Raw genomic sequence first — 21092 nt, 5'->3', positions numbered from 1 at the left:
TTTTTCCCCCTTGAAAATGTTTTGCTTCACATCCAAGAAGCTTTGTGAAACACTTTAAAGGGGGGGGGGGAAACCTCAAGAAACTCCAGTTGCCTTTTAAACAGCACCTTTGATCTGGATGGTTGAAAATCTCCATAGATGTGTGTGATTAAAATATTTCTCCCAATCAATGATCCCCCTAGTCTGAAATAGTGTACAATTTGTGCCCAAGTAAGTAAGCAAATGAATTAACTGTGTCAATGAAACAGCTGACTGGAGATTTAAATGACCTCTTCCTAGAATCCTCTCTAGGAACTGTCTCTGTAAGCAATTCCAGTTTTCATCCACTTAACATCCTCCATGAGAAGTATTGAGGTTTCATCCTCTTTTGTGGTGTGTGGAAAGGCTGTTAACATGGCTACACCACATGTTTAACAGAGACATTCCCAATTGGGTCCTAGAAGCACACACAGTTGAGGTAAATAACTGGAAGAGTGGAGGTTTTAATCAGCTGTGCTTTTGAACATTTCTGTAGTTTTCTTACAGAAAAATACTTCAGGGGTCTCCAACCTTGGCAACGCTAAGCCTGGCGGACTTCAACTCCCAGAATTCCCCAGCCAACTTTGCTTGAAGTCTGCCAGGCTTAAAGTTGCCAAGGTTGGAGACCCCTCAAATACTTGGACACCTAATAAGTAAAGGACACTTCTTTGATCTCTGGAGTATCAGAGCAATGGAAAATACCTCAAGGCAATTCCACCTCAACTTTTGTCTTCCAGCAACCCAAAGACACCATGCGGCTGGATGAGACAATGTTGGTCAAGCAACTGTTGCCAGAGATCTGCCATTTCATCCACACCTACCGTGAAGGGAATCAACATGCTACGGAGCTACGCAATTCTGCCTCTGGGGTTCTCTTTTCTCTCAGCTGCAACAATTTTAATGCGGTATTCAGCCGTATCTCTACCAGGTGAGTGCTTGAGGAGGTCTTTACCTCTGGGTCATTCTTAAAAATGTCACTGAAGTTGTGCTGGCACCCTCTGACTGTAGTCAAATAGGATGAAGACTTTGTTGAAGGAAATATTGCTGCCCAAGATAGCCTGTCTCCTGTGCCCTTGTAATCTATTTATAGTATGCTGCTTGCTTGGATTTCCGTTATCAGTGAAGGTTTACATTAATTTTGTCATTTGAAAGGGCGCACATGAAGATGGGTAGAAAGAATTGAAAAGTGCAGCAATGAAAACAATAGATCTCACAAGCATAGTTTGATTTTTGTCACAGAGACCATTGATACTTCGATCCCAGTTCTGTTCCATACTCTGTATCCTTGAAAAAGTCTTGATAGCCTTTAGCCTTTGTATGGCCCATTCCAAAATTGCACCATTGAGATCTGATGGTCAACAGACACATTTTGGTGTGATTTCTTTTCTCTTTCTAAAATAAAAGTGGAAATGCTCCCGAAAGGCCAGCTTAAAAGTCTCCTTCAAATTCGCCCATAGGAATACATTGATTTGCTTAATGATTGCTGCAAAAAGAAATCAAAATAGGGTCTGGTCATATGGGTGCCTCGACTAATGACTGTCATGTGGTTTATGATCGAAATTCCAAGCTCCATGATGATCATAAGTCAAGAACTTCCTGTATTTGAACGCAATAGTAGTTCAGTTAGAGGATCCTGACAGACAAGCTTCCTGATTTGAGGAAGACTGCTTTCTTGTATCTTTGTTGATGGTGTTGAGTTGGAGATTATTAATAAAATTGAATATCCACTCTAGAATTCCATTTAAACTATTATTAATATAGAAAATGCACAAACAGGTCTGAAAATTTAGCTGAAAATTATGTGGCAAATTGCCAGCCTCTTAAAATTTATATTTAATACATTAAATAAACTACTGCTGAGAATAGTTCTACACTTACGTTCTTCCTAAAGAAATTTAAAATGGTTGGTGATCGCAAGGCAATCCTTTCTTTCTTTCTTTTTTTTGCATAATTTTTTTTATTTTTATTTCTCATAAACATATTTAAGTGTACAGTCTCTTATCCATCATTAATCATTGATCATTCATCTTATGCTTTAACTTTCATTTTTATTTGTTCAGGGCTGCTCTTTTACCATTTCCTCTTGTTTTACCACAACCTTTCCTCTTCTCCTTCTCTCCTCTTCCTTCTTCTGTCCCTTTCTACTTTCTTCATTCCTCCTCTCCTCTCCTCCCCTTCTACTTCCCCTCCCCTTCCTCCCTTTCTAACCCTCTCTCCTACTCTTCTTTCCCCTCCCTTTTCTTCCTCTCGTCTATCCCTCTTTCTCCTTTCCTCTCTTCTCCCCTCTTTCCCTCTCTAAGGCAATCCTTTCTTTGAAAGTATGCCTATCTGCCTAGGACAGCAAAAAAGGAAATGTTGACTGGGCATCCTAGGTTATACATATGATGGTGAGAAGCATCCTCACTAGTATTTTCTCTAAAATATAAGCTTTCATGACCAAATGCATCCAAAACTGATGCCACTTGTGGGAAAGCTCCTTCCACATTTTGTATCTACACAATTGGCCATGTTGACTGAAAATTCTGGGAGATGTAGTGTCTGGTGCACCCAATAGGCATGGGATTAGGTAAAGTTTTTGTGTGGAAATAACGTTCTGGGTAGGAACAGCTTCAGGCCCCAGTCACCACAGTGACAGAGCTATGATTAAAAGCTAGGTCAGCTAAACTCCGAAAACCTTTTGTAACGTCTGTTCCAAAGAGTTGTTTCACACATCTAGCTTTGAAGGAAGTGGCCTTTGTCTTTTATACTAAATGTCTTAATGGCAACAGCTTCTGTCTAGGATAGTTGACGCTGCATTCAGAATAACAGAATTGGAAGGGGCCTTGGAAGTCCTCTACTTCAATCATCTGCTCAGGCAGGAGACCCTATATACCATTTCAGACAAATGGTTGTCCAATCTCTTCTTAGAAACCTCCAGTGAGGAAGGCACCCACAACATCTGGAGGCAAGCTGTCCCACTGATTAATTGTTCTAACTGTCAGGAAATTCCTCCTTAGTTCTAGGTTGCTTTTCTCCTTGATTAGTTTCCATCGGTTCCTTCTTGTTCTGCTTTCAGGTACTTTTGGGCAATAGGTTGACCCTTTGTTCTTTGTGGCAGCCCCTTAGATATTGGAACACTGTTATCATGTCACCCCATATTCATAGGAGGGGGCCAAAGAGACATAAATACCCTTCTCGAACCATGTCGTTCAGCATCCTCTTTCCTAGTCTTAGCTGTATTTGTTGGGAAGATGGATAGGGGTTGATTTCAATTGATGTTTTCAATTTGTGATCTCAGTTGCACAGACATTAAAGAGGTGGCCATTTGGCTCCCATCTGCGTGTGTAATGTTGCTGCTGCTTCTCTAGAGAACCCTGCTTTTGCTTTAAGATCTGCAGTGGGATTTCCATCACATTTCCATGTCAGACTGGAGTAATTAAATATTTTTGTGCCTGGATGAAATGAACAACTCCCTTAGTGTTTCTGTTTTCAGATATGCCTCTGTAGATTTGAAACTTAAGGAACCGGGTTTTTTACCCCCAACTTACACTGAATACCTGAATCAGTGATGTGTAGCTCCCTGGCCAGAACACCGGTCATTTAGAAAATGAGACAAGAAAATACACATGTAAATTTAATTATACAATTAATTGAATTGGGGTCAAGGCATGAACGGTTGGGAGTTTTGTTTTTTGGCAGGCTTTATTCTGGAGCTGTGAATGATATCAAGGAACTGTACTCATGGAAAATTCATTAGTGAGTTGGGGTTTATTGCATATAAATTAATAGCACATACTTAGCACTGTAGGGGATGCAATCACTGAGGGGATGCTCAGCGTTTAAAGATGCTGATGCGTTTAAAGTCAACAGCCCAGGTTCCAGACCTGAGCGCTGCACGATGTTAACGTGCTCCAGCTTTTGCCAACCTAGCAGTTTGAAAGCATGTAATGCAAGTAGATAAATAAGTGGGAAGGAAATAGCATTCTGTGCGCCTTGGTGTATAGTCATGCTGCCACAAGACCACGGAAATTTCTTTGGAAACGCTGGCTCCCTCAGTTAAGAAGTGGAGATGAGCACCATCTCCTAGAGTCAAACACAACTGGGCAGGAGAAACCTTTACCTTTATTTTAACACTGTATTGCTGTCGGCCTTACTGGGTTAACCAGATAGGAATCATTACCAGATGAGCTAATTCTACTTTATTGTAAGGCTACATTAAAGCTAGTCTGAAAGTACAATTCCCTTGCTGTCTTCTTTACAAGCTGAGAAGTTAGGGAGGGTCTCTTCTGAGCTTCTTGCCCCATCCACTATGCAGCTGTGGGCTAAGCTTCCTTTTATCTGATCATTCCCTTGGCATCATCCCTTCATCCTCTCTCCCCAAGTCTTTCCCACATGCCATTACAATTTCTGTTAATTGATTATACTCTTACTCTTCATATTGATAGAACAAAGGTTTGATTCAGGCGCTTCATTGTATGGTGAAGTAGTGGGTCTATGCCACAGGCCAAAGTGTTGGTCTAGTTGCCCTTGTATGTCAAAAAGTATATAGTATTTTCTATATATAGTATAAAAGTATATAGTATTTTCTCTACAGCACATATTTTGTGCAGCAGGAGAGCATAGCATACATACACATCTCCTACATAGGAGTAGTGGGCACAGTAAAATTTCTCACTGGGCTTTATAAAATTGGTGGGGTTAAAATAACTTTATAGAAACATTACCAGTTTTTAATCAAGATATGGTTTTATGGTAGAGTGGCTTAAAGTCAAATCAATAGGCAATTCCACTCAAGTAGGGGTGTATGCTCAGCAGCTTTATAGAACAAGGAAATACAATCAGTCTCCAAGTTAAGCAAGTCTGATTTAAGGACAACCCCTAAATACAACTGAATGGCCTATTACTAAAAATGGTGGATGGCATTCTTGCTTCTCAAGGTGATGAACTTTCAGGAGTTGCTGAAGCTGCGTGTTTTTGATATACAGCCTATTTTCAATGGTTCCTGAAAGCATTGGGGGGGGGAATTCAGTGGTTTGTTGGCTCGCAGAAGGACAATCCCAGTTGCCATTTTTAAGAGCAGGCAGTTTGTTTGTCAGTACACGTTCTGACATACATACAAATTCAAGTTAAAGACAGAGTTAGCAATATGGAGAGTGCCTGTATTGAATCATTTCAAAGGTAACAAATCCTGAGTCCCTAATTCTGTTGCATTGTCTGTACATTTTCAACATAACATAATTCTACAAGTTGAAGAATTATCCTTAATTCCTTTGCATTCGTGGATTCAAACCCACTTTATATATCCCTCCCCACTTTACCACCCAAGCTTTATCCTCTATTTTAAGAAGGATGTTTATTTTTGCAGATTGCAGGAATTGACAGTGTGCTCTGAAGATAACGCTGATGTCCATGATATTGAGTTATTGCAGTACATCAGTGTGGACTGTACTAAATTAAAGCGGATACTACAAGGTATGCAGCAAAGCTCTTGACAGTTTAAAGTTTAAAGTTGTAGATCTGATTATATATTTTGAAAAGACTGTTGAAATTGGAAGTCCACGTGTATAAAAGCAAATGGCTTTTTTTGTTTTTGTTTATTATGGTCTAAGTTTTCCCTCAGTTAACTCTTTCCATATATGCTTGGCTGTAAATTATTTCATCCCCTCCAAATCTAACATTGCTACCTGCAGATGATGGGGACTATAGTCCAACACATTTAAGGATACCAGATCAGTGAAGTTTGATTTACAATATGAACTCCCCATTTTCTGATTTTTACAGAGACAGTCTTTAAGTTCAAAACTCTCAAGAAAGCAGCACAGCTGGCAGTTATCAATAGTCTTGAAAAGGTATGTTATTTCCCTGGCTTGTAACTTTTTCAGGTTGTCTTTGCAGAAACTTGAGTAGAGAAGTAGACAACGGAGTTAGACAAGCCTATGGATGTGTTTACATGTTTCTGTCATCTTCAATGCATGCTCAATTTTGTTTTATGCCCAGAAATGGAAGGGCCAAATTGAGTAAGTATATAGTAAGAAAAAAAAATCCCAAGGATTTAGGTATGCTGGATTAAAGGAATCTGAGTCCAGTATTCTGTCCTGCAGTGGCAAGCTAGAGAAGGATGGAAAAATAATAGCATCCTTCTGCTTGACCAAATGATATTAAATGGTAAACTGCTTTCATTATTTATTTATTGGTTCAATTTATATGCCGCCCTTCTCTGGAGACTCAGGGCGGCTTACAATGCATTAAGCAATAGCCTTCATACTTTTGTATATACCTGCTTAGTAGGGCTTTCGCCCCCCCCCCCCCCACCAAGCGGTGTTCTTTTTTATACAAAGTCAGCTTATCGCCCCCACAATCCGGGTCCTCATTTTACCTACCTCAGAAGGATGGAAGGCTGAGTCAACCTTGAGCCTGGTGAGATTTGAACTTGCAGTAATTGCAGGCAGCTGGTGGTAGTTAACAGCACTTTAGTCTGCTGCGCCACCAAGGCTCTTTTTACTCTACATTAAAATAATGTAGAGCTCTCTTGATTAGTTGCTGTGGATTGAGCCACGGTGGCACAGTGGTTAGAGTGCAGTACTGCAGGCTACTTCTGCTGACTGCCGGCTGCCTGCAATTTGGCAGTTCAAATCTCACCAGGCTGAAGGTTGACTCAGCCTTTCATCCTTCTGAGGTCGGTAAAATGAGGATCCAAATTGTTGGGGGCAATATGCTGACTCTGTAAACTGCTTAGAGAGGGCTGTAATGCACTGTAAAGCGGTATCATAAGTCTGGATCCAGTCAGAGCTGAAGAAGCTTCTTGGATGAGAAGCGAAACCTCTTCAAAAGAAAAACAAGAAAGTCCAGTTGCCTTCTGAAAAAGCACCTTTGGGACACTGGAATAATTGCCTGAATTAAGTGGCTCCTAGTGGACACCTCTGTGCAGCTTTTTGGCAACATTTTCAGAAGTGGTTTGCCATTGCCTTTTTTCCAAGAGCTGAGAGGGAATGACTGGCCCAAAGTCATTCAGCTGGCCTCAGTACCTAAGATACAGTCTCCCTGTTTGTTTGTTTGTTTGTTTGTTTGTTTGTTTGTTTATTTATTTATTTATTTATTTGTATACCGCCCTTCTCCCAGAAGGGACTCAGGGCGGTGAACAGCCAAAATTAAAAAACATATAAATACAAAAATTAAGATAATTAAAAAGAATTAAATCATTAGCTTCCCAATTTAAAACCCCCAACTCCATAAAATTTAAAATCCCAATTAAGAACCATTTAGGCCGGCTTGGTGGAATAAATAAGTCTTCAGGGCTTTACGGAAGGTCCGGAGGTCCGGGATCAGTCGTATTCCAGGAGGCAGCTCGTTCCACAGGGCGGGTGCCCCCACAGAGAAGGCTCTCCCCCTGGGGGCCGCCAGCCGACATTACCTGACCGACGGCACCCTGAGGAGGCCCTCTCTGTGAGAGCGTATTGGCCGGTCTAGCAGTATAATTACTAGATAAGCTTTTCTCTCCATCCTTTATTAAGTTAAGGGAAGGTGAGGAAATAATTGACAGTTAAAACAAAGAATTGCCTCACTAACACTACCCAGTGTTTCTCAGCCATGGACCCTTGAAGATGTGTGGACTTCAACTCCCAGAATTCCCTAGCCAATCATGCTGGCTGGGGAATTCTGTGAGTTGGAGTCCACAAATCTTCAAATGGCCAAGGTTGAAAAACACTTCAATATGCTGTGGGTGGGTGTGAGTGTTTTACCAAACAAGGAAAGCTTTTTGCATTTATATTTTTTGAGACGTATGTATTTATTATTGGAATTTTATGTAGGTTGGTTTTAAGCGTCTCTTAGTTTGCCTTGCTAATTGAACATACATGAGTCCTAAGGAAGTTATTTGAATCCCTTTGAGTTTAAAATAAGCGAAAGACCAGAGTTGTGAGGTCAGATGATGTTCTTTTCTGTCATATGCATCATAATGGTAATTTAGTAAGGGCAGTAGTACATTTAGTTACATTCTGAGTTGATTTATGCGTTACAGAGAAAGAGCAGCACATTTTATGCACTTTTGCTTTTCTGTAGTTGCTTTCTTGTGTGAAATCAGAAAGGACATGATTGCATCATTTATCATCTAGAAATGTAGCTCCTATACAAAATGTATAATTAATTCTTTGTATTAATTGTGCTTTCTGACAAATAATCATCTAGGCATTTTGGAACTGGGTGGAAAACTATCCGGATGAATTTACTAAGCTATACCAGACACCACAGACAGATCTATCAGGTAAGGGTTTATCCAACTAGGAAGAGGCCATGCCAGATGAATTTTCTTTGTTATATCCAAGAGAGTCTCCCTGCATGGCTAAGCTCACAATTGCAAACCAACCATGTTAATCTTCTAAAGCAGGGGTCACCAACCTTTCAGACCTCAGAGACCACTAAATTCATAATTTTAAATCCTGCGGACCACTAATATGATCTGCCTAATGACCTGCTGGGTGGGCGTGACTAGGTGGTCAGGTGACTGGGTGGGCATGGCCAACTCCAAAGACTCCAAAGGGGTAGACTCTCTGCATCAACACAAACGTTCATTGCACGTATCTGTCCCAGGGGCTGTAGTTTGAGGACCCCTGATTTAGTGCAATATAAAAAATGCAAATAATTTTTCTGCAGACCACCAGAATTTTCTCACGGATCACCAGTGGTCCACGGACCACCATTTGGTGACCGCTGTTCTAAAGTGACTTGTTCTGAACATGGTCTCTGGATGTAAGTCCCACATTACTGAAAGGAACTCTGAAGATTCACCTCTCGCCAAACCCTCATCCCTCACCTCATTACCTTGATGAATTTGTGGCTCTGTAGCTGCCAGGTCTCCAGTTCCTCTCAATCCCAGCCAGAATGTTAATAGTCGTGCCATTTTGGTTTAACTGTTTGTGATTATCCAGCGTCTTTCTGGAAAAAAAATTGACATTTAAGCTTGTGTCACTAAGGCAAAAATGGTCTTCTGTGTTAACATCTGGCCTGCAGATCTCAAACTGGTCCTACTCAATGGTTTTTTTTAGAGAAAATGTTTGTACTTCTCAAGATGTTCCTCATCCTGTACTTGAAAAAAAAAAAAAAGGGCAGGCTAAATGTTTAGGCTGTGTTGTGTTTTCTTCTTGAACGTTGTAATTACTTTTCTTTCTTTCTTTCTTTCTTTCTTTCTTTCTTTCTTTCTTTCTTTCTTTCTTTCTTTCTTTCTTCCTTCCTTCCTTCCTTCCTTCCTTCCTTCCTTCCTTCCTTCCTTCCTCCCTCCCTCCCTCCCTCCCTCCCTCCCTCCCTCCCTTCTGCCTTTCTTTCTACCTTTCCTCCCTCCCTCTCTCATCCAGGAGTCATATCATTGCAGTACTCTTAATTATTGATACTGTGTTAAACATGGGAGGGATTTTAGCATTTATCCTTCTTCTGTAAGTGGAACTCAGCGTGTTTTGTGCCGTCTCATTTCTTTGGTTCAGATTGTGCAGAGAAGCTGTTTGATCTGGTGGATGGATTTGCTGAAAGCACGAAACGCAAAGCAGCTGTTTGGCCCTTGCAAATTATCCTCCTCGTCCTTTGTCCAGAAATCATCCAAGACATTGCGAAGGACGTAGTAGAGGAAAACAAAATAAACAAGGTAAAGAAACTGAAATATCTTCCAATCAGGGAAGATACTTCTATATGGAGAGTTGATTTATTTTAAAACAAATGCAAAAGTGCAGTCGTGTTGGAGCAAGCTACTGTAATCTTCTGTATCGGTCTGTTTCAAGAGGCCCCTTTGGGAAGTTTGTCCGTTTAATGAAGAAGGTAGTCTCCCACTCTTCTCCAGCAGCTGGTATGTAAACGATGCTGCCCGCATGGTGATGGTGGTGGTAAATAGCCATCAAGAACCAAACATGTGGATTGGATGACCGATGAAAGCTGTTGACCATTTGTAAAACAGATACTTTAGTATAATCCTAAATTAAGGATTGAAATTAAGCATTATCTTTTTTGTGAAAGAAGTTGGAAGTCATTTTCTTTTTGTACTTCTGTTTTTTTCTGCACTGTTTTCTGCACTACTATCTATCTTTTTAGTCTTTCTATCTCTCAGACTAGTTATAAAAAGCATGCCGAACATTGGGAAGCATTCATTTGGACTGCTTGCCTTTTTTTCCCCTTCCTTCCTTCCTGCCTGCCTGCCTGCCTGCCTGCCTGCCTGCCTGCCTGCAAACCAATGCAGTAGTCTAAAAACATAGAACAGATAACATAAAAAGACATATTAAACTATAATAAAATACCTAAAACACTCAAGTAATTACATCCACCAATAATAGTATTGTCACTGATGTGGCTCAATCTCATTCCTTTGTCACTATGTCCCTTGGCAAGAACCAAGTTTTCAGATCCTTGTGAAAAGGCCAGCAGGGTTGGGGCAATTTGATTCTTTTGCCCTGTTCCTTTCATGGTTAACCACACCAACATTTGTTAAGATTTTTTAAAATAGTTTTCCCTATGCATCCTCATTTGTGAGCTTTATTTCTTTACATGGTGTAGGTATGGTGTATATTTTTTTCATTTGTACTCAATATATTGTTTTCCATCCCATCTCTTTTTTCTTCCCTGCTTAACCTCAGTAAACAAATAATAGTTGAAAAAAAAAAAGAGAACTTTGGCAACATTAAAAAACAACCAGAGATGTCTGATTTTTAATTAAAGCCATATCCAAAACATCCATTCATGAGTGCATTTAGGTAGCCTTTGACTTATGACTATAACAGAGTCAGGTATTTCTGTTGTAAGTCATGACGATCGTAAGTCGAGGAACCTACATGACTGGATCCGATTTTACAACTTTTTTTGCAGTGCTCATTAAGCAAATGTCATGATCATTGAGTAAACAATGTGATTGTTAAGTGAATCCATGTATTCCAATGGATTCAACTGGCAAAAAAAAAGAAAGAAGAAAAGTAAGTTGCAGTCATGACCAAGGAACGCTGCAACTGGCCATAAAGATGAGCCGGTTGCCAGGCCCCAAAATGTGACTGTGGGGCCGTAAACAACTGTGGGAACTCCAGAACGAGGTCATAAGTAGCTTTTGGGATGGAGGTGGGAATCCATTGTAACTTAGAATAGTTACTAAGTGAGAACTATGTGTACTATATGTTGGTGAGCAGTCCATCTTTTTAACATGCTAAGGTTTTTTTATGTGCAGGATTATTTTCTATGAAGGATTTCTAGCCCACTTTCTTTCACAAATCTAAGTGATATAGCAATAGCATTTAGACTTACATGCTGCTTCACAGTGCTTTTACAGCCCTCTCTGTGGTTTACAGAGTCAGCATCTTGCCCCCAACAATCTGGGTCCTCATTTTACCAACCTCAGAAGGTTGGAAGGCTGAATCAAGCTTGAGCCGATCAGAATCAAACTCCTGGAGTGAGCAGTGAGTTAGCCCTGCAGTACTGCATTCTAACCACTGCGCCACCTCGGCTCATGAACAAACTAATCTAATCATCTAATATGATTAGATATTATTAGCATTTAACCCTCTGCCCCCAAATTTTACTTTTCCTACTGGAGTATAACACTGCAAAAATAATTTTGCACTCCAAAAGTGGTTTGGACTCAGAATATGTTAGAATCTTAACCTTAACAAAAACATTTTTTCTATCAGTAGTGTAGGAGATGACAAGGCGGAGCCTGAGGGTGGGGTCAAATGCGTCATCAGTCTTGAGTCCCTTGGCTCCCACAAGAGATCTAAGTTCAGCCCAACTTGAATTCCATACACTTTTATCTACCGCCAATTTATTTTGACAGTTAGTAGTTCAGATTCTTGTAGAGAGCGTACAATAAATCTTTATATTCATTTGAACTGCCTGGACTCCTGATTTCCCGCACTTGACAAATAAATGATGATCTTCAGGCAGAACGATGTCTGCTATGAAATTTGGACTTAGATACAATTTTAACTTATTTTCTTGTTCATATGTTTTGGACACTACAGAAACAATTCTTGGACAACCTCAGGAAGGCGCTGGCAGGTCACAGCGGAAGTAGGCAGCTAACCGAAAGTGCCGCCATCGCTTGTGTAAAATTGTGCAAAGCGTCAACATACATCAGTTGGGAAGACAATTCAGTCATTTTTCTTCTAGTGCAGTCCATGGTAGTAGATCTCAAGGTAAATTATACACTGCTTTGTATGTGTGAGATTTTGAACACTGAACCTTTAATGATTCCTTGTGGGCAGTTTGTTAGATCCTGGCTTGGTATTGTGTCGAAGTTGATTTTTTTTTTTTTATTTGATTTATATGCCGCCCTTCTCCGGAGACTCAAGGCGGCTTACAGTGCGTTAAGCAATAGCCTTCATACTTTTGTATATTTATACAAAGTCAGCTTATTGCCCCCACAAACTGGGTCCTCATTTTACCTACCTTAGAAAGGATGGAAGGCTGAGTCAACCTTGAGCCTGGTGAGATTCGAACTTACAGTAATTGCAGACAGCTGGTGTTAATCACAATGCTATCAGTCTGCTGAGCCACCAGGCCCGATTAATGGTGGTTAACAGCCATTGCTTCACCTTATGAAAGTCCTGCCTTTTTTATTGGAAAAAACCTCACTCTTAACCAACTGGTTCAAGAAAAGGCTGGATGGCGAAGTAAATCTCAGAGAGTTTTAGAACCATTGTGTGGATTGTCCTATGGTTGCCTGTCTTTGCACCTGGGATGACATGTGACTGTCCATGAGATAAATGTCTGTGGAGATTCTCAATCATCCAGGACATGGTTGTCCCAAAGGTGCCTTTTCAGAAGGCAGCTGGACTTTGTTTTTCCTTGAAGACATTTCACTTCTGATCCAAAAAGTTTCAGACTGAAGAAGTTTCTTGGATAAGAAGCGAAACATCTTCAGGAAAAAACAAAGTCCAGTTGACTTTTGAAAAAGCACCATGAGATAAATGGATTTCTGGCTTAAACCAGTATGGTGGCTATATTATTTTTCCTACTTTCGCCTACAAGGGAATTGTCACAGTCTTTGCTCAACCACCTTTCGTAGGTTCCTCGTCTCTTCCAACATTGCCTAATGGTGATCTTAATAACCACGACCTGTGTTTGTTGTCTTAAAGAACCTGCTCTTCAATCCTAGCAAGCCTTTCTCCAGAGGCAACCAGAACGCAGACATAGATCTCATGATCGACTGCTTAGTGTCCTGCTTCCGAATCAACCCCCACAATAATCAACACTTCAAGGTAAGGATGTGGCTCCTTGGGTCCCCTCTCCCTAGCTAAAGTTGGTCCTGAGCATGGGATTGGACAGATGAGTCAAATGGCCAAGATTCAAGAAGCATCAAGAGCTCTGTGGCCCAGGGTTTGTTATTTTGAAAATTTTGATGAAATTTTGATGAAATCCCTGCCTTGTAGGTGGGTCTTTGTTCATGCCTCACAGTGGTGCCCCCTTGTCCTGGTCTTGCTCATTGGTTTGCGGTGGAGATGTTGCTGGTGGGTTTGTACTTTGGATTTCCAGGTTTGTTTCTGAAGGAAACTTAACCCCACCCCCTTGTCTTTTCTAGACTTGCCTGGCACAGAATTCCCCATCCACGTTTCATTATGTGCTGGTAAATTCACTCCACCGTATAATTACAAATGTAAGTTTTTAAGTCATTATAACCCCTGGGTAGTTTCCCAAGTTAGTAACAATCTAACAAGAAAGAAAGATGGGAGCGCTCACTTCGGCAGCAGATATACTAAAATTGGATCAATACATAGAAGAGTAGCGTGGCCCCTGCGCAAGGATGACACACAAATTCGTGAAGCGTTCCATATTTAAAAAAGAAAGGAAGGGAAGGAAGGAAGGAAGGAAAGAAGGAAAGAAATAGAAAAAAAGAAAAAAAGAAAAAGAAAAAGATGGGAGTGAGGAAGATAGGAGTTATACATCTAGTTTGTCTGGGCCAGCATTGATGCTGACAGTTGATCTTTAAAGGCTTTAGTATGCCACAAATAGAATAATTTATCCATTCTGACCCCTCTTTCTAAATTTATTCTTAGCTGCATCCTTTTTGTCAGAGGAGGAAGGTGTTAGAGGACTGGTAAACTCTATCATCGGGCAGAGAAAGAGGCAGGATATCACCTATGATATCTGTTATTTATTTATTTAGCGTATGGTGATGTTATATTAACCAGATTACTGGGTTAGTACAAAATAGTTGTTTGGTGGCCGACAATTGCTAGTCCATTCGGTTCACACTGAAGCCTTATCTAGAGTGCAGCACAGGGGGCAAACTATTGCCACATTCAGAAAGCTTCAACGGCATTCTGCAGCATGATCTGGGCTTCTCCCTCTACTGATGTCGCCTCATTCTCGGGCGTCGCATTGGAGAAGATCCAGCACCAGCTGGATTCATTCTACTGTACGAAACACCATTATTTTCCCACTGAAGTGTTACCTATTTATCTACTTGCACGTAGCATGCTTTCGAACTGCTAGGTGGGCAGAAGCTAAGGCACGTGACAGGAGCTCACTCTGCCACCCGGTGCTAGGACTTTAACTGCTGGAGCAAAGACCATCTCCAGTGTCTTTAAGCCACTGAGCCACCATACCTCCTTATGATATCTGTGATGCAAGGTGATGTCACCATCAAAACCATTGTGACCTGCTTTAGGAAACCTGCTGGAAGCAGTGGCATTGTCATACACGGGCCACTTCACTGTGAATTCCTTGCGAGACTGTGTTTCCTTTGGAATCGTTGTGTTCTCTGATCTCTGCTAATATTTTGTCTTCTTCATCTAGTCTGCACTAGACTGGTGGCCCAAGATAGATGCTGTCTATTGTCACTCCGTGGAACTCCGCAGCATGTTCAGCGAAACTCTCCATAAAGCTTTACAGGGCTCTGGTGTGCATACCCCAATCCGTATGACCCCGGTGAGGCCTTGCTTTTTGTTAAATTAGTTGGTACAGAATCTTGAGGAAATGCCCTTGTTCCAGTTTTGATGTTCTAATGTTGCATCCAGCGGTACCCATTTGGTGACCTTTAAAAAAAAGCTTCTCCCCTTTTTTCCCCTAGTGATCTTTCCGATGTAAAACCCAAGGGGAAAGAACTTAGCATGTAGTGGTGGTGGTATTCTCAGATCATAGGCAAGAAAACCCAAGAGAAGCCAAATATCCCATGACTGTCAGACCGGCATGAATATTTTCTAGGCACTTTGGTAACCTACGAGGGATTAAACTATAAGGCAGGATTTTCTAACCATGGGAATTTTCAGGAGCGGACTTCAACTCAGGAGCCTGAGTGGCTTAGGAGGCTAATGCCTCCTACTAAGGCAGCATTTAACATCCAGTTGCCTGCAATTACTGCGAGTTCAATTCTCACCAGGCTCAAGGTCGACTCAGCCTTCCATCCTTTCTAAGGTGGGTAAATTGAGGACCCAGTTTATGGGGGCAATAATCTGACTTTGTATAAAATATACAAAAGTATGAAGGCTATTGCTTAACGCATTGTAAGTCGCCTGAGTCTCCGGAGAAGGGCGGCATATAAATCAAATTAAAAAAAAAAACAAAAAACTCCCAGAATTCCACAGCCAGCATGATCGTGGATGAGAAAGTCCACATTCCTGGAAATTCTCAAGGTTAGAAAACACTGATTTAATCTTAGAAGTCTTAGCAAATAAAAACAACAGAGCAGTGGAACTTGGTTTCTAGACACTGGTGGGTCTTCCTTTCTCAATCTTTTTGATACATTTTAATTTCTGCATTGAGCAGGTTGATATGATACAGTAGTCTCAATGGCCCTTTCCATTTGTGAGTCTCTGCTAGTTTCCTCCTTGTTTCTCATACAATAATTTTTCATACTACGTGCCTTTGTTAGTTTAGCTGCAGACTGGCTTGTCGTTTTCAGCCTGTTCAGGTGACCTCAGAATCCTTCTCTTCAGTAATGAAAGGGATGAGTTAAAGAGATTGTTGCATCATAATGGAAGACTCAATGGAAATTCCAATTCAAGACTAATGAAAAAGAGACTGATTTAAAAAAAAAATCAGCTGTACAACTCATATTTCAGCAATAGATGTGTTAGAACAGTGTTTCTCAACCTTGGAAGCTTGAAGATGGGTGGACCTCAACTCCCAGAATCCCCCAGCCAGCGGTGCTCCACCCATCTTCAAGCTACCAAGGTTGAGAAACACTGTGTTAGAACCAATAATTCATTAGTGGGTTCCTCTTACCTTTGCTACCGGTTTGGAACCGGGAGCGCGCATGTGTGCTTGCTTCGCTTGCACGCAGCGCTTCTGCATGCACAGAGTGTCCAAGATGACGTCCGGGTGTGTGGGTGGAGCCTCCTGCCGCCGGCACTACTGGTTCGCGCGAACCGGGACAAACCAGTAGAAACCCACCACTGCAATAACTGATATACTGCTGTTTGAAACGAGCTCCATGTTTGGAATATTTATTACGTTGTTAATGGTTTTATTTTTCTTAGAGTCTTACATTTAAAGAGAAAATGACAAGCCTGAAGTTCAAAGAAAAACCTACAGATGTTGAAACCAGAAGTTATAAAGTTTTGTTGTTATCTATTGTAAAACTGATCCATGCTGACCCAAAACTCTTACTCTATGTAAGTGAAAATCCAATTTTTTTTTAAAAAAATTGTAAATTGCTTTTTTTTAAAAAAAGTCCCTCAGCTAAAATTATACATTTCTATAAACATAATGTAACATGCAGAAATTAAAACAGCTAAAGGACTTTTAAAACCTGATGACTATTTTAGAGTGATATTTGTTGCTACCTGATCTGGGAAATATGCAAAATCCAGAAAGTGCTGAATAAAAATAGCCTTGACCCTTGGAACAATTAGAAAAACAGTAACAATTGAAAAAAAATTATACAAATTAATGGAGAAGTTTAAATTTCTTTGAACCCCTAGAGAAGCTATGTATGTTGGTTAGTGAAAATTGTAATGGGTTGTGAGAATTGCCTTGAGGGACAGAAATTGAAAAGAAAGCATTGACATTAGGCCGTGGGTATGATAGTGGGATATGCTATGCTGCAGAAGAGCTGCTGAGGGGAAGAGAGGGAGAGAAGGGAAGGTGCTGGACTGGTTGGAACACATGTAGTCTGGGCCCAAACTTTGCAGAATAAGACAGGAAAGAAAAGGTGACATGCACCAACGTAGCCCTCCCCTCCTTCCTCCAGGATCTTTCCAGATTTTGTTTCAGCTGAAATCTAGAACAACCCCAAAATTCTGGGTTTTAGCTTCTGCAGCTCATCTGAAATTAATCAATCCATGTTATACTGCCACTCATCTCATGGAAAGTGAGTCTGGGGAAAAGATCTGGAAGAGGATGGTTTGTTTTAGAACTGGACAAAATGTCTTTTTGTTTTGTGTATTTCCCTACGGATCTACAGTTGCAGGACAGAGTTATTGTAGCTGAAAATGGTACAATCATCTATTGAACCTAAGCTACTTCATACATGTTTATTCATCAACTTTATTCCTACCAATTTCTTCCAGCTCCTTTTATAGATCCACACAAAGTTCTTAAAACAGTCGGTGGCAAAGACTCACAGACTCAAAAATAAAAAAAAAATCCAGATTCAAAAAAATTCAAAAGGAACAAATATGTATTCCAGAAGTGGAGGTTACAAAACATGTAACACTTGCCTTTTGATTTGTAACACTTCTTTTAATTTGTGAGTGCATACTGATGTAGCATCCCAGCAACAATTCCATATAGATCCTGAGATCTGTTCCTAGTCTTTACATTCGAGCCATCTAATTTTTCTGATTTCCAGTGACTTAAGTTTCAGCAGTAGACTATATTGAATTAAAACTTTTTTAAGTCACAGTATCTGAAGAGATTCCTACTAATCACAAACCTCATGCAAAACCAATTCAACCAATTTGGCTGTATTTTGTGTAGCTCTTTACATGTTTGTAGAATCCAGGGGGCAATTCTCACTGGTGAACAAATGCTTCAGCAACTTTGTCTTTTCATACAGAATCCAAAGAAACAGGGGCCTGACACACAAGGCAGCACAGCTGAGCTCATAACAGGCCTTGTCCAGCTTGTTCCACAGGCCAGCATGCCAGAAATAGCACAAGAGGCCATGGAGGTAAGGAAACTGAATTGGTATGTACAGTGTAAGGCCACACTTGGAATACTGCATCCGCTTTTGGTCACCATGATGTAAAAAAGATGTGGAGACTCTAGAAAGAGTGCAGAGAAGAGCAACAAAGATGATTAGGGGACTGGAGGCTAAAACATAGGAAGAATGTTTGCAGGAACTGGAATAGTGAAGAGAAGGACTAGGGGGTGACATGATAGCAGTATTCTGATTTCTCAGAGGTTGCCACAAAGAAGAGGGGGTCAACCTATTCTCCAAAGCACCTGAAGGCAAGACAAGAAGGGTGGTCTAATCTTTTTATTCCCATGATACAAAAATCTTCCGTTCAGGATTATGTTATGTTCATGCAGATTCTTTGTGTATGTTTATGCCTCCAGGCTTTGCTTGTGCTTCATCAATTAGACAGCATTGACTTGTGGAACCCTGATGCACCCATCGAAACATTCTGGGAAATCAGGTCAGTTCAGACTCACCACTGACTCCTTTTCCTTTTCTAAAACCATCAAAATTTTGTACCAGTTGTAGTGGTCTTCGTTATACTTTTCTGTCAGTGGAGTGCTCATCTTAGATCTGGGGGGAGTGTGGGTTGCAATACCTTGTTTCCCCAAAAATAAGACCCTGTCTTATATTTTTTTGAACCCTGAAATAAGCACTTGGCCTTATTGCCATGCGCTCAAAAGCCTGATTGGGCTTATTATCAGGGAATGTCTTATTTTGGGGGAAACAGGGTACTACACAGCACTATTATGAGGACAGCTATGTATTGCTCTGCAGGTTACCTATTTCTGAAAAGTCTTTATGTTCTAAAAATGAGAAGATGCCAAAGTACGTTGCTATAGTATAGATTTAACGTCAAGCTTAGCAACTGAATTAATTTCATGTAGGTATTTATATATTACATGGAATGTTTTAATGCTAATTGGGGATCAGGGTTGTGTTTATTTTCTTTTAACAAAAATAACATATTTTATTTTATTTTATTTATTTATTTATTTTATTGAATTTGTATACCGCCCTACTCCCGAAGGACTCAGGGCGGTGAACAGCCATAGAATAAAACATATAAATACAAAATTTAAAATAAAATAAAACGAATTAAATAATTTGGCTGAAAATTTAAAACCCCAATAATTTAAAACCAAATTTAAAATTTCCATTTAAAAAGGGGACTTTTGTAGACTTTTCTTTTGTATTTTCTTTCTTTTAACAAGTGAAATTAATTTTCAAAAGGGTTACAAATGTGGATTCACCAGAACTCCAAACTTGTAGAAGAAAAATAGGGAGTACTGCTGTTACCTTTCCCCCCTTCTCTTCCTTTTCCTTTTCTTCTCACGTTCTTAAGGTGCTGACAAGGATGTTTTCGAGATTAAAAATATGCAAAATTACATGCGCCCAATATTTATCTAACTCCTGCCAATTTTTCATAAGAACAAAGAATTGAGGATGTCTTTCAAAGCTTGTAAGGGATGTGTTTTGTGCTTTCACCTCTTAAACTTATCAGAAACAGTTCTCAACCCTTGACACGTTGGTGTAAATTATGGGTGAAACGGCTTCCTTCTAATGTTTTGTATAAACATTTATAGATTTGCGAAGATCTTATCATTTTCTACTCAGAACTATGAGCCCTGACTTTGGGTCTGCAAAAAAGGATTGAGCAAATTAAGTGTTTTCTCCTGGGGTAGTCTTGCAGTTTGTGGAATTTGTAGGGAAGGCAGACAACAGTGTGCAGAATTGGAGAAATTGTAAATGTCATGACTATTGCAGTGAACAACTTCCTTAAAATGTTGCCTTGGACAGTACAGCATGCTCTGATTGATAACTGATTGTGGCTATTTTCTTATTTGCATGTTCCTGAAGTTCACAGATGCTATTTTGTATATGCAAGAGACTAACGAGCAATCAGATTCTCAGCAGCACGGAAATCCTCAAATGGTTGCGAGAAATTTTGATCTGCAGGAACAAATTTCTTCTGAAAAACAAAGTAAGTGAAGGCCTAAATCTCAGAGAGCCTTGAAGTTAAGGCTTGTTGTTGCTGGCTTGCTCTATTTACTGGAAGCTTGGAAGCTCATGGAAAGAAAATTTGACTAGCTCCAGTTATTTGTAACATTCTTGCTCAGTAAAGGAAGTGAAGATCAGGGGTGAAATGCTACCGGTTTGGACCGGTTTGCCCAAACCGGTAGTAATAAATGCTACCGATTTGTGCAAACCAGTAGTAAAAAAAAAAAGCTATTGGTTTGGGCAAACAGGTATTTCCAACGATCAGCTGTGCCGCCCAATTTATATTTGCTAGAAAGCAGGAAATCCTGCTTTCTAGCCAATCTAAATCACGCGGCATAGCTGTTCTCTGCCCCCCTCGCTGTTCTTCTTACCTTTGAAGACTCAGAAAATGCTTCTTAATCCTCCTTTTTCAGTGCTGCGCGGTAGCGCCTGCGTGCAAAGCACGCATTTGGTGCGCACTGCGCATGCGTGCGTGAAGTGAACCGATAGCAAAGCGAACCAGTAGCAGAATTTGGAGCATTTCACCCCTGGTGAAAATGTATCATAACAGTTTTCTTAACTTTGTGAACTAAATTTTATCTCCTTGGCAAGAAAATGTAAACCTTTCCTAAAATCTTTTATTTCTTTTGCTGCTCAAGATATTGCTACTGTTTTTTTCTTCTACATCTGCTTGGGGAGTTTGAATTTTGAGTAATCCCATGTACCAAAGCACAGTATTTATCTATTAGTGTATGATCCTGTTGGACATTTACACATTTAATTCAGCACTTCTATAAGGATTTCATATATAATTCTTCAGGTGAACAGCTCTTGGGTTAGTCGTCTATGGAAATTGTCAATAATCCAGATCATGGTTGTCCCAAAGGTGCTTTTGAAAAGGCAACTGGACTTTCTTGGTTTTTTTCTTGAAAACATTTCACTTCTTATCCAAGAAGCTTCTTCAGTTCAGAAGAAGAAACGGAAGAAACATCTTGGGTAAGAAACAAAATGTTTTCCAGGGAAAAACCCAAGGAAG

At 40.3% G+C, this 21092-nt stretch overlaps 1 protein-coding gene and 1 non-coding gene across 2 annotated transcripts; both read left to right on the top strand.

Moving 5' to 3' along the window:
• Positions 1 to 755: 755 nt before the first annotated feature.
• LOC139326970 (neurofibromin-like) lies at positions 756 to 19994 on the top strand (the record flags this gene model as incomplete). The annotated part of the gene is made up of 13 exons (XM_070956679.1): positions 756 to 946; positions 5363 to 5469; positions 5779 to 5846; positions 8182 to 8257; positions 9471 to 9628; positions 11976 to 12149; positions 13092 to 13214; positions 13535 to 13609; positions 14752 to 14883; positions 16434 to 16568; positions 17954 to 18067; positions 18457 to 18536; positions 19937 to 19994. Coding segments are annotated over 13 exons (1491 nt in total), but the record flags the coding sequence as incomplete, so codon positions are not given.
• Positions 13685 to 13791, top strand: LOC139326971 (U6 spliceosomal RNA). Its single transcript, XR_011601621.1, has one exon. It is a non-coding gene; the product is annotated as a U6 spliceosomal RNA (small nuclear RNA).
• Positions 19995 to 21092: the final 1098 nt, after the last annotated feature.

This window comes from Pituophis catenifer, unplaced genomic scaffold (genome assembly GCF_029215685.1).
Source record: "Pituophis catenifer annectens isolate HBS135680 unplaced genomic scaffold, rPitCat1.0.hap2 SCAF_438, whole genome shotgun sequence".
Classification (NCBI taxonomy): domain Eukaryota; kingdom Metazoa; phylum Chordata; class Lepidosauria; order Squamata; family Colubridae; genus Pituophis; species Pituophis catenifer.
Note: the sequence above shows the minus strand (reverse complement) of the source record. Positions and strands in the feature narration are given on the sequence as shown.